This window comes from Silurus meridionalis, chromosome 1 (assembly GCF_014805685.1).
Source record: "Silurus meridionalis isolate SWU-2019-XX chromosome 1, ASM1480568v1, whole genome shotgun sequence".
NCBI lineage: Eukaryota > Metazoa > Chordata > Actinopteri > Siluriformes > Siluridae > Silurus > Silurus meridionalis.
This window is the reverse complement of record NC_060884.1, coordinates 4,843,079-4,858,522: the sequence shown is the minus strand read 5'-3', so window position 1 is coordinate 4,858,522 and position 15,444 is coordinate 4,843,079. Positions and strand designations below refer to the sequence as shown.

Sequence of the window (15,444 nt, the reverse complement as noted above, 5' to 3'; positions counted from 1 at the left end):
CCAGGGTAAAAAAAAAAAGAATCTATCTTCTTTTTGCCAGACACCTAATACTGGGATTCAAATAAGCACTACTTCTTTTATTACATGGACACCATGATTTCAACTTCTGCACACTATTACAGGTTACTACGTCTCCTTCCATAATGTTTGCAAGGTTGTATTTTACCTGCCCTCAGAATGAATGCCATCCTATTCAAAGTGTGTTTATGTCTTGTACTCAATGTTCCTGGGACAAGCTATGGCTCTATAACAACCCATAACAGGATGAAATGATTACTTACAATTAATAAACTTAAGTAAATTATTATTGTCAAATTAATTTGCACTAAAATTTAACTAACTACTGTATGTCCTGCATATTTGCTGATTCATTGCCAAAAAATAATTTTTCCATTTTCTTAAAAAGATTTGAATGTTGAAATACTTGTTCTTTTAGGTTCAAGCTTTAAAACATTTTAAATTGTTTTGTACAAGGAATAAATGGCCCCATAGATTATTACAATTATTGCTAGCTGTTAAATCTGACTACTTATAAAGAATTATGACAGAAAGACTTGACTTTATGACTTTATATAATATATGCACATATGTATGTTTAATACTGAAGAACTAAACAAGGTTAAAGATGAGTGTTTCCAGTGGAAAATTAAGGAGCAAACTTTAAACATTAACCTACTGACTTGCTGTTACTGTAACAGGAAAAGTGTGTAAATATTTGTTATATATCATTTAATGAATCAGACCTGATACATTTACAAAAAACAGACCAAGTTCACATTTGTACACGTCAAAACATTTTTATTGAAACAACATACAAGCATTTTCCATATCATTGTGTCACTTAAAAATGTAATGTGTATATTTAAAAGAAAAAAAAATACTATCCACAGTCCTAGTTCAACTAGCAAATATGTGAGTAAAGTACAGTTTATGATTTTATCTCCCTTGGCTTATAGCGTAAGGTAGGGAGGTTTAGCACCTTTGTAATGAAAGATGGCATTAAGCCATCAAGAGATCTTAAACTCCACAAAACAATAATTTAAGGCTAAATTAAATGAACGATACGCTTATGGTTTGCCTACTACTGTGCCAATCCTTGATCTATGCAGATATAACAAAACAGCTCTATGATTAAACCCTACATTAGCAGATGTAGCATTTTACAGTCCCTGTGACAGTTGTCAGGTTGATCGCACCACAAAGACCACTTACATAGTGAGATACTCATGCCCTTCTTATACTACTACATAATTGAGTCGCTGTGATTGCGGTCACCTCTGATACAAAACCAGAAACTTTCTAGTGGTTTCAGTGAAAACATACAGCAAAGCTGTCGAAAAAAAAAGCTAAAAAACAGCTGTTTACTTTTCTCCCTTCACATCTATGCAAAGCAGCGGAGGCAGTGAGACCCGTTCAAATACCGCAAAGCTGATTTCTGTTCCATCTAAATCTGGATTAGCTTTGAGTCCTTGTAGAAGCGACTTCTCTCCGAAGCCATTTAGAAAGGGATAGGGCCGTAGTATGCGGTGTAAGCTGCCACGATCCCGTTGGTGTCAGACATGTGTTCACAGGCCAAGTTGGCCTCACACACCTCGTGCAGACTATTGAAAAAGAAATGGAATTGGTGAAATTTGGCTGATTCTTTCAAATTGCACATTAGAGCAAAAATGCAATCTTGCATATTATATGAAAGAATAAAACACAGTAGATAAAATACAATAGAACACTGAGATCTGCACAGAACTGTCTGAACTGCTTACATTTAAGAAATAACACTATATTAAAATAGAATATCAAAATAGTAGAATGTAATACAGTCTTCTTAGAATAGAATAAAATAGAATAGAATAGAATCAAATAGAATAGAGTAGAATAGGATACTCAGGAATATAGCAGAATAAACTCTAATACAGTCTTTATAAAATAAAATAGAATACATTTGTGGAAAACATCAAGTGTGGAGTTGAAGATGTACCTCTCCAGCTGAGCTAGGGTCAGGTCTGCTGCTGGAGTTCCAGCTCTTCTGTGTCTCCTCAGCAGAGCCGTGGCAATAGATCTCTTCACCATCACATGGTCAGGTGCACCTGTAGCTGCAGGATGAGAAACACTGGTGTCTCTCACGCACTCATAAACACTCATAAACGATCCTGTTAAAACGAGCATGCGGCGTAATTGAGTGCAATGAGCTCACCTTCAACGCTGTTAGAGTTAGACTCAGATGAGGAAGAATCGGAGGCTGAATCAGAGGCGGAATCAGATGCAGAATCAGAGTCTGATACTGAGTCAGAGTCAGAGGCAGAGTCAGATGCAGAATCTGATGCAGAGTCAGAGGCAGAGTCTGATGCAGAGTCTGATTCAGAGGAAGAGTCTGACACAGCGGGGGCATCAGTGGCAGGGTCAGGTGCAGGATCGGCGTCAGGTTCAGCAGCAATATTCAGTACTGCACACAGGACAGAACACAGACTCAGAATGCATAAGACATGCATAACCTTTAGACTGTAATATAAATATACAGGGACAAAATTTGTCCTTCTTACCTCCTGTAGACATGCAGGCAGACAGCACAGCACAGAGGATGAAAAGGGTGAACGTCTTCATCTTTTTGCCTTTTGTAGGTTCTCTTTTCTTCAAAGTTTCGCTTTTGGTGTCTTGTTCGACTTCAGTTCTTCTTTCTCTGTTTTCTCTCATTTTTCCTGAGCACCTTTATACTGTTCTAACCCCTTCACAAGGACTGTTTTCAAAGGTTGTGATTGGTTTGAGAATCAAGTGACACCAAGCCTCTTTTGGCTTTTCAACACACACCCTCACACACACACACACACACACACACACACACACACTTGCACAAATGCACCCCAAACACCACTTTCTAAAACAGTCGTACATGCACCCGAGACACTATATAATTCAACCACAGACAATTTTGACTTGACTTTCTTGGAAGATTGGTTTGAATTGAAAGTAATTGAAAGGTCTATATAGATCTGGGTCAAAACATTCTTAAAATGTATACATCTGTTTTTCACCAAAATGTTTCTTTTAAAAAAAGGATTTTTGACCCCATTCAACTCTATACACATTTTAAAATGCACAATGATAAAAAAGACCCGCAGTAGTCTGTACTTATTCATTACCAACAATATGTGACAAGCATCATTTGTTAGTTAACTGTCAGAATATTATAATATATGATCATAAAGCACAACATCAGGATTGTTGACCAAAATGCAAGGTCATCAACACCACTCTTGATGATTTAGAGCAGAGCACTGTATATGAACGAATGTATAAAATGTATAAAAGCAATGTATAAAACGTGTAAAAACAAATCCACTAAAGACCATTATTAAAAAACAAACAAACAAACAAAAAAATGGCGGCAGATGCCAGTTCGCATTTCAATTAGCTTAAAAAGAAAAAGAGTAAAAATTGGTTGATGTTGAGGTAAATTTTAAATGAGGTCAGTACAAACTGAAGACAATCTGTACCTGCTAAATGGTCGAATTAAGGTAAATGTATATTAAAAGTGATGGCGAAAATTTGAACGGAGGTCAATATGATCAGCGGTAAATTCAAACTAAAGTTAAACTAAACACTGAACAACTCAACCTTAACAACTAGTCAACAAAAGGAAATGCTAAAATGGAGGTCAATTTAAACAGAGGTAACATGAAACAAAGGTAAAACTGAATTAAAATAGAACTGATGTAAATTATGGACTGAGGTAAAGTGAAACTGAAGTAAAATCATTAGTTAATTAGCTAGCTAGCTAGTGTCTTAGCCTTCAGCCAGTTAGCTAGCAAGCTAGTTAAGTTTCCAAGCCTAGCCTACACACAAATCCTATTAAATGATCTCTTGAATTCATTTAATTTTGAAAGACTTGCTCATTATGTCCTTTCTCTGTAGTTTTTAATTTAAATAAAATCATTAACCCACAAACCTGTTCTAGTCATTGTACTTCTATGCAATCAGACTTCTTTGTCTTTCAATCATGTTTCATTTACCAGTATCATATTTAATATCAGGACTGGTTAAACGTTGTATGTTTTTCAGAATGTTCACTTAAAATTATTACTTCAGAACTGCACATTTCAGTTTACTATATCCAAACTTTTATACATTTTAAACAAATGAAACGTGTTACACACATGATCATTTTTATTTTTTTTTATATGGTGCATAATCAGATAGATTTCCCCTTCACTTCTTCATTCGGGTGCACCATTAATCCTTTCACACAGACCAGTTAATTGCCGACTGTGTGTGTGATCCGTCTGTAAATGACCAAAGGGACTCATTATGTGCCCTTTTTAATTACAGATTTGTTCTAGACTAACCAAAACCACAGTCAGACTAAACCACACAAGATTTTAGGGCAGACTTTGATGCCTGTTAGAGTGTTTCTATATGTTTACATTTTTGGTGTAATGTGTTTTCTGGGGACTACATTTAGATTTTCTCTTGCAGATATAATCAACACATTGATGAAGGGGTTATTCGATATAAGTCGATATAAGTCGTGAAAGTGTGGCCTTGATCCATGTCCAGCTGAAAACCAATGCATTCATGTATCAAGCATTTATCACTGTAGAGGTTTTATAGTTATAGCTACTATACCAAAGATGTTTTTTAACCTCTCCCCTACTTCTGACTTGTTGTTTATGCATGTTTATGATATTCCTGGTGGAAGTAATTTATCTTGGCCAGTCTGGTATATAATTTCAATGTCTGCTGCAATGACTTTTGTGGAATCGTCCCAATGTGAGGGATGCTCTAGGGAAAAAAAGAAAAACATTGCCACATTGAGCCTTGGCAAATCCTCTTTAGTGTTACCCATGTAAATGCTGTAATTTTCAAATATGAGCGCTGCGTTTTTTTTCTGTATTTCGCATGCAAATGGCTCTTTTGCTTGTTAGTCATAGACCACAACAGATGGGAGCTGGTGACTAATGAATGTAGAATAAAATATCAGAATCCAAGTGGCTTGTCTAAGTGACTACGCATCCAAATGACTTTTCCCAGAACCAGCTGAACTTATGATGCACCATTAACCATTTTTACACGGATTCAGATTAATAATTCTGTTGCAACTTTAGATTGAACCTCACTAGCATTTTGACATACTGTTGACAAAATTCAGGGTTGCAGCTTCACCTAGGCATTCAACCTAAATAAAATCCTGTGCATAAATAAATGAGATAAACATTTTGGCCGAATAATAAAAAGACGACTTACATCCCAGATGTTTGTGTGGTTAGGGGTCATTTATAATGTGCAATTTTTCTGTAACACAGAGATTTATTTTTTTTAAATAAAAATAAAGTTTTCATACAAGTAGGGATGCTGGCGAGGTACTGATTAGGCAGTGTGTGCATACATTAAATAGAGTACATTATTAAATAGGGTAGAGGTAGCTTAGTGTTTAGACTTAGCTTAGATGTTGGACATCTGATCAGAAGGCTCTTAACCCTCAATTGACAAAATTATCAAAAGTGAGATAATTGTAAATGAAATAATATAAATGAGAGATAAATGAGATATGTGACCATCCTTAAATGAGATATTTGTATAGCAATTACACTAAATGCACTAAAATGTGGCAGGTTTTCATTTACTTGAAACAATTACAAGAAAATAAGTAGCCTGCTATGTTACAAAGTATCCAAAAAGTGCTTTATTTTAAAGACATGCCTATGGAGGAAACATTAGTTAAAGTCACATTAGAGGCATTTTTCAAAAATTTAAATTTCTCTCACAGTAAAATCTCTTTTTGTTAGTCTGTTCAGTGTAATTGTGTCCAGCACTTCCTTCTACATCAGTTTCATAACCTTGTCTTACTTATTGTTGATGTTCTAAGCAGGTGTTGTAGTATTGTGTTAAAGCCAGAGGAAGTTAAATGTTTGGGAGGCACTGGCTTCTCGCTTTTGCAGTGTGTCCTTATGAGGTTCTTATCAGAGACCATCAGCACTGATTGTGTATGCTGAAGAAAGATAGGATCTGAAGACAGATGAGATCGACTTCCCTGACTGGCTGTTTTGATAACTTTTATAAGTAGTAATGTCATACTATTGAGCAACAGTTTCTACACGATTGGGCCTTCTTTTTTTTCAAAATAGAAAATACAAAAACTAAACACTAATAATAGAAACTACTATTGCCTGCTGGTAAGGCCAGATATTTTGTTTCATGCCTGCACAAAAAAGATGTATATATAAGACACCAGTTGTCATTTTTGAAAGATGCAAACCATGGTTGTTGCTAGTTCTAGGTATGTCAGGGTCCTTAGAACTCTTGATGATGGAATGAGTATGAGTGTGGTATTTAGAAAGTGGTTGTAAAAGACTTCAATGATGATATAAAGTGTCTCCAGAACAAAGCAGCAGAACTTCAGCTGCTACAGACCAATCAAAGAAATAAGACTGATTCAGGGAACGGATAGAGAGAGAAAGATTGTGTTTGTTTTTGTGTGTGAGTGTGTGTGTGTGTGTGTGTGTGTGTGTGTGTGTGTGTGTGTGTGTGTGAGAGAGAGAGAGCGAGATGGAAGTTCTTGGAAGAGGGTTCACCGAGCACAGCAGCCGAATGTGGCCTCACCGCTGGCATCCGCCATTACGGGCAGACACCACAAACAAACCCAACTGACCGCCGTGTGTGTGTTACACAGAGTTGTAGCGCTGCACACAGCCGAGGCAGTTTGTTGGAAGAATTGTACAGGATCAGGCATAATTACAGTAAGAGTTTATCTGCTTTTAGGGCATAATGTACTTTCCAGGGTTGAGCTCCTTTCTCTATGGTATTGGTCCGTCAGTTTCAGACGAACACAACAAGGCAGTGTTTTATACATAGTTTCTATAGTGTAAACCGAATGCCAGAGAATTTTAATGTCTGTCTGCCAAGAATGCAGGAAAAATTTGATGTGATTGTCTGATTCACCACCCTACTCTCTCTCTCTCTCTCTCTCTCTCTCTCTCTCTCTCTCAGGTCATCTTTTACACTACAACCAGCCTTTAAAGGGATAAAAACAACCTGAACTACTACATGTGATCTTTACTCGTGCAAAACATTTTTAAACCTTTAATTTAAACCTTTTTTATAGACTTGCTGGGCTGTTTTTCCTGATTCACCTAAGGAGAATGATGCAGCAGAGATTTTTCTTTTCTTTTGCCAAAAAAAAAAAAAAGCTCCTGTAGCTCATGATTTTGCATAACCCTGTAGCTACATTACATCCTGGCATTTTAAGTCCAACATTTATGACTTGTATCTTAAATTTCTCATTTATATGACATTTCAATTATCCACATAAAATTTCTTAAACAATATTTTGTATAAAGTAAAAAAAATTTAATAAAAAAAACAGTTTTCAAAAAAAAATTCTCAAAGATAAGGTTAGGTCTGGTTTTGGAATTTTGATATTTATATTTATGATCTTAAGAGGAACGTAAAGTAAAGAAAATACTGTATATTGGCTATCCAGAACAGAAAAGTATGTCATTACCTAATGTACAAAATCTTAACAGCAATCGTTTTTATTAGAAAAAACTTTTGGAAAATCTGGAATCTTTTTTTTTTTGTATAATTTCACTTAAGAGAAGGAACCGCGTTGTTTTAATCATGGTAAGAATTCCAACAGAACAAAGCTGTTTTTTTTTTTTTTGAATAAATAATAAAATTGCAGAACAGAAAATTGCAACAGAAAACCATTTCAAAATAAAAAAGAAAAGATCTGATGGTTTAGGCTTTCTATATTCTGAAAATGACATTTTTTGTACGATTTGGCCAATAACAGGAAACCATGAAGTAACATTCAATAAACATATAAGTCCATTTAATTCAATAAATTATTCAATAAATTATTATATTAGTAAATAATTTTCAACTTCAAGTGTCCAGTATTAAATTAGTCAAGTGTCTAGCATTAAAGTGTACTTAAAAAAAAAAAAAAAAAAAAATCATTAAATCGTTTTTTTTTTTACTTTATTTATTTATTGTTTTAAATAAACAATAAATTTACAGAAAAAGAAAAGTGTGGCATTGGATTTCTTATAGTCTGTGTTAGACAATGTGACTTACATGGATAAGGTTTAAAGAATACAGGTAGTGATTATATATATATATATATATACACATGACAACATCAAATCTAAATATAAGGCATGAGACGGTTTTCTATATTTTTAGAAGTTTTTTCTAATTGTGTGTTCACAATTTCATGCTACATGTGAACACGTAAAATATGTGAAAATACATGTAGGGGTAAAAATCTCTTTTGTCACTACTACTACTGTAGTACTACTACTACTATACTACTACTATTTTATTTTTATTCTTCTTATGGAAAAAAATTATCCAAAGATTATATAGCAGAGTCTACCTGGATTGTTTATCATGTTCTTACTACACTGTAAATGAATTGCAATGAGTGAAATTTTTATAAGGTTTTATACAGTCTGGACTAAACGATGTTTGAGGCCAGCGTATTTCAGTTACCGCCGAAGATTTTTCAACAGTCTGCCAGCGTCTGCGGTCCGAGAGAAAGCCACGCACCAGTGTAAATAATACAGTATAGAGATTCGGCCTTAAAAAAAAGAAAATCGCCGTAGTTTCTTTCGGACACACAATAAACACAATTTTATACTGGGTTTCAAACTATTTGGCTTTTTGACTTAACGTCTCTCTCGCTCTCACTCGCATAGGATCAAACAAAACATTTATATGTTGTAAAAAAAAATTTATTTGTTTTTGGTGACATTCAGAGTTCAGACTTCACTTCAGGTTCTCCAGTCTCCTCTTTCTTCTGAGGGGGAAAAACAATTTATCAAGATCCACCATAATCGCAAGAAAACGTCAAAAATATGTCGGAAATTTTGCATGGTGTTCATTAGCACTGTGTAATTATCATCATCATCGTGCAAGTATCATTACTTGTGTGTAATTACTGTTATACAGCGTTAGATTTCTCTGGTATTTGATTGGATAGAACGAATCCATTTTAAAATGGCCGTCATACCTGTAGCTCTCCACTAAGAAAGGAGTCACAGAAAGTTTGCACACGCTCAGTGGAGATCTCGCCTGGTCCCATGAGCCACGTTTTGTCTGATACAGCATCATAGAGGCCGACACGTGGGAGGTCACCTGATTTTAGGTTGAAGTAACCCAGGGCACGAGCGTTGGCTTCGTCTTTCCCGTTTATCAGCACAAACAGCATCTTGAGAAATGAAAGTCAGACGTGCTTATTGCTGAGCAACCATCCCTTTACTTATTTTCAGAACCAGCCTGGTTGTAAAAACCAAAAAAACTTACATAAGATATCAGATATTTCATCTAAACAAATATATTATACATTTATTTGTCAATAGTTTCAGTTCTTTGTCACAATCCAATTCCCTAAAGTGTCATTTACAGTATTTCTGGTAATGCTTTAAATCAAGGTTCCTGTAAATAAAATCCAATCCATATACAATTACATATAATACATATACATATAATATACAATCCATATAAATTAGAAATAATTATATTACAGCATGATCCTATATGTTGATTATGTACGAAAATCCAGGATTCAGGTGTAAATAACGGAATAGTTCAGCTTCAGTTTTTTTTTTTGGTTGTTGTTTTGTACAAATACTGTATATCAAGGAATTGTTTATTCATTTTATGCCTCGATTGTATATTTGGTTCATTTGCTTTCATTTTATTGTGAAAAAGTTTTAGTTGCATTGTTAATAATACTTGTGGTGTCTTAATGCTGATTTGTTGCTGTGTTAAATAAAGTCAGTTCTGGGAATCTTAATGTAAAGAGTTATCAAGGAAGGTCAAATCCTTTATTTAAGATCTGTACCATATATCTAGTTGTTCTCAAAATTAGGTCCAGGGATCCCCAGGAGTCTGTAAAGCACAGCCATGGGGTCCATAATCCAAGCTCCAAAATGAATTTTTGTTTTTTGTTGGTGGAAAGTCCAGGAATAAAAGGCTCCAAGATATTATTTTTCAAATTGTAATATTATAATATTATACCTAATAATAAAAGAATTAATTCACAATTAATTAATTTACAATTAAAGGGTTGCCTAGCTACAAAATGTCTAAGAACCACTGGTATTTGTAATATTAGTATGTGGGTCTATACTTCATACATGGACTTGACCAGAGTCTCTGACACTAAAAAGTTAACAACCTCAGCAATAATGAATCTGTAATGGATTGACATTTGATGTCACCTAAATGAGGATGAGTTTGGTGTCTGGTTCCTCTCATAATATGTCACAGAGCTTTTCCTTGCCACTGTCGACACTGGTTTGCTCATTAGGGGTAAATTGTCGATTATTAAAAGCGTTATACAAATCGAATTTGATTGATTTGCGGGGACTGTCAATATATACTGTGTCCCTATAAATATATTATTAATGTACACCTCTGAGGTTTATGAACTTTTATAATGAATGTGCTGGCACGTAATGGATTGGGAATACCTTTCCAGCATAGCGAGGCCCCAAAGCCCCCACTCGCTCCTTTAATTCGCTGTAATTTTTACTCCCCCTGTTGGCAAAGAGCACAACATGCACCTTCACTTTGGACTGAAACAGACCCACGGCAGACTGAGAGAGAGAGAAAGAAAGAGAAAGAGTAAATGGTGAGGTTGACACATTTAAAAATAAATATATTTTCTTGTTGAAGCAATATATCGTGATTACGACTGTACTGTAGTGTGTAGGAGCTGTGTGTGTGAGTGTGTACTGTTATATTTTTGCGAACCACTTGATTGTACTCTGTGATATATCGGATGTTGCTGATGGAGAGGAAACGAACAACTCTGTCCTTATCTAGATTTTTCATTTCGGCTGGTTGTAGGTTCTCCTGGTGCAAATCTGCCTGTGGAAACACACACACACACACACACACACACACACACACACACACACACACACACACACACACACAGGAATTATAGACCTTTACTCATAGATACTTTATTTTGTTCATTAAATAGTATATATTTTTTTTTGTTTAAGTGGCATGTGCTAAGGAGTCATAGTGCCTTATAGCACTGTTATAGATGCCCATTAATTAACACTTCAGCTAATGAGCATTAAAATCATTTACTTGGCTGGCAGGTGTGTTGAAATCGTGCTCATGATTCTAGATTCTTAGTTCTGAATGCAAATTTTATACTCCACTATGACCTAGATATTAAATACACACACACACACACACACATATATATATATATATATATATATATATATATATATATATATATATATATATATAAGATGACTTGAATATTTCATTAAAGATGTCTCAATATTTCATGAATGAATTTTTTTGTCTCTCTTTAAAGTAAGGACACTGCACTTTATAAATCCTCCAATATTGCTTTATAAATATGTATGAATATAAGTGTGCAATGCTTGTGCAAATTGTCTAAGTGGATTTTTAGTGCGGTATTATGTTTAACAAATGTATATGTTATTTTTTAGAATAGCACGCTTACTAATATTGCAACAAAGACCTAATCGGTTATGTTACAACAAGCCGAATGAGAATACATTATAAGGACATAAACAGTGTAAAAAAACAGGTGTCTACCTTCCTGAAGACAGAGATGGTGTCTGAGTCAATGCCGTATTTCGCCCACACCTCCTTCTCATTGCACAGGGCAGCTGGAAGAGACTTCACTACTTTAACAGCTTCCAGAAACTCATTATAGCCCAGCCCTCCATCAGCCTGATACACATGTAACATGCTGTAAGTAACATGATGACTTTCATGAACTGAATGATTATGAATTAATCTCAATACCAAAATGTCTCTTCTTATTTATTTGGTCTTATATTATAAAATGTACACTTTATAGACAAAGGTTTATGGAGACCTAACCCTGAGACTTGTACACTGACCAGGCGTAATATTATGACATTATAACATTATGACCAGTGACTGAATAACAATGATTATCTCTTCACCATGCACCTGGTAGTGGGTGGGATATATCAGGCAGCAAGTGAAGATTTTGTTCACTAAATGTTGTGTTAGAAGCAGGAAAAAATGGCAAACGTAAGACCTAATTGTGAAGGCTAGACGACTGGGTTAGAGCATCTCTAAATCTGCAGCTCTTGTGGGATGTTCCTTGTCTGCAGGGGTCAGTATCTATTAAAAGTGGTCCAAGGAAGAAACAGTGGTGAACCAGTTACAGGGTCATGGGCAGCCAAGGCTCACTGATTCTTGTGGAGAATGAAGGCTGGGCTATGTGTGTTCTGATCCACAGATGAGCTACTGTAAGATGTTAATGCTCGATGGGTCAGGACTGCAAAAAGGGGACCAGCACAATATTAGGCAGGTGGTCATAATGTTATACCTGGCCATAAAGTTATGCCTGGTCGGTGTATGTATTCATATTTCTAAATATCTAATTCCACATTTATTATTTATTTGCTGTTATAATAACCTCCACTCTTCTGGGAAGTTCCACTAGATTTTAGAGTGTGCTTGTAGGGATCTGTGCTCATTCAGACACAAGGGTGTTAGTAAAGTTAGGCACTGATGTATATAAAGTGAAGAGTCCTGGGGTACATTCAGTGTTCCAATTCATTGTAAAGGTGTTCAATAGAGTTGAGGTCAGAGCTCTAGAGCATGCCACTCAAGATCTTCCACTCCAACCCTTGTAAAACATATCTTAATGGAGCTGGATTTGTGCACAGGGGCAGTGTCATGCTGGAACAGGTTTGGGTCTACTAGTGAAATGATAGGAAAATATATGGTGCTACTGCATCTAAAGACAGCTGTGTGCCTCCAAGCACAACATATGACTGGAAAAGTCAGGTTTTCACAAACTTGTCTATAAAGTTTGTGTCATGCCTTAAAATACACAGGTAACACAGGAAAAAAACATTTCACAAATCTTTTAAAGCAATTATTTCTATCATTAATTCCACATTTATATTACTGCCATGTGCCTGACCTTCAGTCATAGATAGATGGTATATTTTGAGCATTGTGCCCCCCCCCAAAAAAAAAGGTAATGGGATAAACATGTCTGCAAAAGAGCAGCCAAACCCTCTACAGCGTTTTACATTATGCCCTTGACTAAAGTTTTAAATTTCACTTAAAATTTGAGGTCTGTGTCCTCAGTCCCAGACAATGTTTAGGTTCATGTTGGGTTGCTGCTGTGTTTGTTTATAGAGACCAAAGGCAGCCAATCCCACAATGTCTCAGATGCTCCCTTATTTCCGTCTTTATTTCCTCCTCCGCCTGGTTAGTTGGGCCAAATCGTTCAGCATTCTGGGATCGCTACACACAGGCATTTCCTGCAGGGCCCAGATTTCACTGAGCACACATCGAGGTTATGGTAGTGAGAACAAAGCTCTCCCACAGGGACGTTATTTTCTCTTCGTCAGTCTGCATTCCTAAAGGTTTTCACTGGTCACTTTTTGCATTATTTACCCCCTCACACACAATACAAAACACAAGTGAACCAGAGAGACAACCATACACACAGTCTCTGACCTCAAAGAACCCAACGATGACAACTTCAGCTGAGTCGATGAAGGTTTCTGCTTCAGAGATATCCGTCAGTCTTGGGAAAATGAGCTCTGCAAGGTGACACATGAGCTGTCGATCAGCTACATAGCAATTTTTTCTAAATTTGAGAAATATTCAACATAGCATAATATAATGAACATAACTGACATGAATAAAAATGGACCTGCCTTATATTGACTCCGAGGTTAGACTTTATAAAGAATGTACATTTGAATGCTTATCAGAAAGGATAGGAAGCTAAAATCCCCTAAAGTGGTCAAGATGTCGCACACAGTTATTATTCTGAACTTGATTATTTGTCAATTGTTGTTTTTTAATGCTTACAATGACATTTTAATTTATTAGGAAAAATCCTACAAACATTTTAAAAACTCCAAAAGGCCAAATTTGACTAACAGCTTTATCTCTAACAAGTGCTGACACTTAGGACACCTTCCATTATTAAGTAATTATTCCAATGATCCAGAAATAAATATTTTTGGACAAAGTGGTGTATTGTCATATTTAATTGAACAAGCAATCAAGTTCTAGAACATTTAGGACATGCTAGAACTCTATCCAATTGAAGGGCTTATTAAATAAACTATACAGAAAAGTTTAAAAATTTTCTCACAATGATTCTCAATTGAGCAGCCCATTCTAAATCTATTATTCTGGCATAATAGGGTAAAACATAACTCTATAATAAATTAAACCATTTCTGAAACCTCTAGAAACCCCCCAAAGATTTACTGAACATTCTGAAATAATGGATTTTCTGAATCTGGAACACACAAGCACATTCTATTAAACATTCTAGACTGGGCATTCTAGAATTTAAAATTACAATCTAGAACCCACACACACTACTGAACATTCTATAGTTGTAGATTCCCCCCATTCTAGAGTTCCTGAGTAATTCCAAATGAATATACAGATAAACAAGTATTCACTAAATAGATTAGAGCATTGCACACTAGGTCCGACGTAACATTCTAGTCATTTCCTGGACATGTCATAGAGACCCCTGAGAAATTCAAGAAAGCTGACCTTTATCCTCTGCTCTGCTGCAGGTGACCAGCAAAGAAACCACAAGAAGGAGCAACATTTTGGGAGATCAACAGCAAAGGACCAACACAAGAAAAAGAAAGAAAGTAATATATTGGTCCTGTTCTTGGACCCCCGGAGTGAATCACGTGAACTGGTTCAATAGTAGTGATTGGTCCAGTCTGTGAGAACCAGACAGGTGTCTCTGATAATGTTAAGGTCAAAATGTGTTAGATTACGTGTCACAGCCTGAGTGATGGACATTTGGTGAGAAAAATGTGAATAGTAACTATACATGTGGGTGATAAATTGATCACATACACTCAGGAAAATTTATAGAAAGCTCAACTACTTCTTTTCAAAATCTAAAAAACGTATGTATATGTTTTGTGATCACATGATAGAATAAGAATATTTACATTTTACATGACAGTAATGTAGACTGTTGTGTCTTTAAGTAGGAAACCATTAGCATGAACATGTGCATGTTTTGTTTTTAAACAAATTCCTTTGCTATAAACACATTAATAGTTTGTGAATCACAGTAAAAGACTTAATTTTTTTCTCTTTACTCAGCAAAATGTCAAAACATTTGAAATTTTATTCATCATTTTCACTGTTCATGATAAATGACTGGGCCACCTGAGCTAATTTGATGCAATTTCTGACAGGATTTTACTTTATAATCTACAAATGTTTCTTCACTAAAGTTATCCAGCTGGCTAATATGATAGCTTTAACCTGACAGAATTTCTGTGAAGCATGTAAAAAGTCACATTAATAGATGTTTAGAAACTTGATTTAGGATGATAGCTAGCGAGAACCATAATCCTCTGCTCGAATCTCTGTGTGAGATTTTAAGACTTCATTATACTCGTT

At 35.4% G+C, this 15,444-nt stretch overlaps 2 protein-coding genes across 4 annotated transcripts; both read right to left on the bottom strand.

Moving 5' to 3' along the window:
* Nucleotides 1–1,273: 1,273 nt before the first annotated feature.
* Nucleotides 1,274–2,825, bottom strand: bglapl (bone gamma-carboxyglutamate (gla) protein, like). Its single transcript, XM_046856197.1, has 4 exons — nt 2,538–2,825; nt 2,192–2,440; nt 1,976–2,090; nt 1,274–1,601 (listed from the first exon to the last, which is right to left on the bottom strand). The coding sequence occupies exons 1-4, from the start codon at nt 2,686–2,688 to the stop codon at nt 1,499–1,501; spliced, it is 618 nt and encodes a 205-aa protein (XP_046712153.1). The 5' UTR covers nt 2,689–2,825; the 3' UTR covers nt 1,274–1,498.
* Nucleotides 2,826–8,010: 5,185 nt separating this feature from the next.
* Nucleotides 8,011–14,680, bottom strand: LOC124389185 (endoplasmic reticulum resident protein 27). Of its 3 annotated transcripts, none has more exons than XM_046854506.1 (7): nt 14,569–14,680; nt 13,504–13,589; nt 11,587–11,724; nt 10,735–10,869; nt 10,470–10,595; nt 9,005–9,202; nt 8,011–8,788 (listed from the first exon to the last, which is right to left on the bottom strand). In XM_046854506.1, exons 1-7 carry the CDS (start codon nt 14,624–14,626, stop codon nt 8,747–8,749), a joined length of 783 nt encoding a protein of 260 aa, XP_046710462.1. In that variant the 5' UTR covers nt 14,627–14,680; the 3' UTR covers nt 8,011–8,746. The 3 variants fall into 3 exon arrangements, with proteins under 3 accessions (XP_046710462.1, XP_046710456.1, XP_046710471.1); XM_046854500.1 differs by having other exon boundaries at nt 8,011–8,791; nt 14,569–14,679; XM_046854515.1 differs by having other exon boundaries at nt 8,011–8,791; nt 10,753–10,869; nt 14,569–14,676.
* Nucleotides 14,681–15,444: the final 764 nt, after the last annotated feature.

Coding starts and splice junctions, on each gene's coding strand:
- bglapl (XM_046856197.1), bottom strand. CDS start 2,688: ATGAGAGAAAACAGAGAAAGAAGAACTGAAGTCGAACAAGACACCAAA. Junction 2,441..2,537: donor TGCCTGCATGTCTACAGGAG/GTAAGAAGGACA, acceptor TCCTGTGTGCAG/TACTGAATATTGCTGCTGAA. Junction 2,091..2,191: donor TAACTCTAACAGCGTTGAAG/GTGAGCTCATTG, acceptor CTCATCCTGCAG/CTACAGGTGCACCTGACCAT.
- LOC124389185 (XM_046854500.1), bottom strand. CDS start 14,626: ATGTTGCTCCTTCTTGTGGTTTCTTTGCTGGTCACCTGCAGCAGAGCA. Junction 10,870..11,586: donor CCATCTCTGTCTTCAGGAAG/GTAGACACCTGT, acceptor GTGTTTCCACAG/GCAGATTTGCACCAGGAGAA. Junction 9,203..10,469: donor GGCCTCGCTATGCTGGAAAG/GTATTCCCAATC, acceptor TCATTTCTCAAG/ATGCTGTTTGTGCTGATAAA.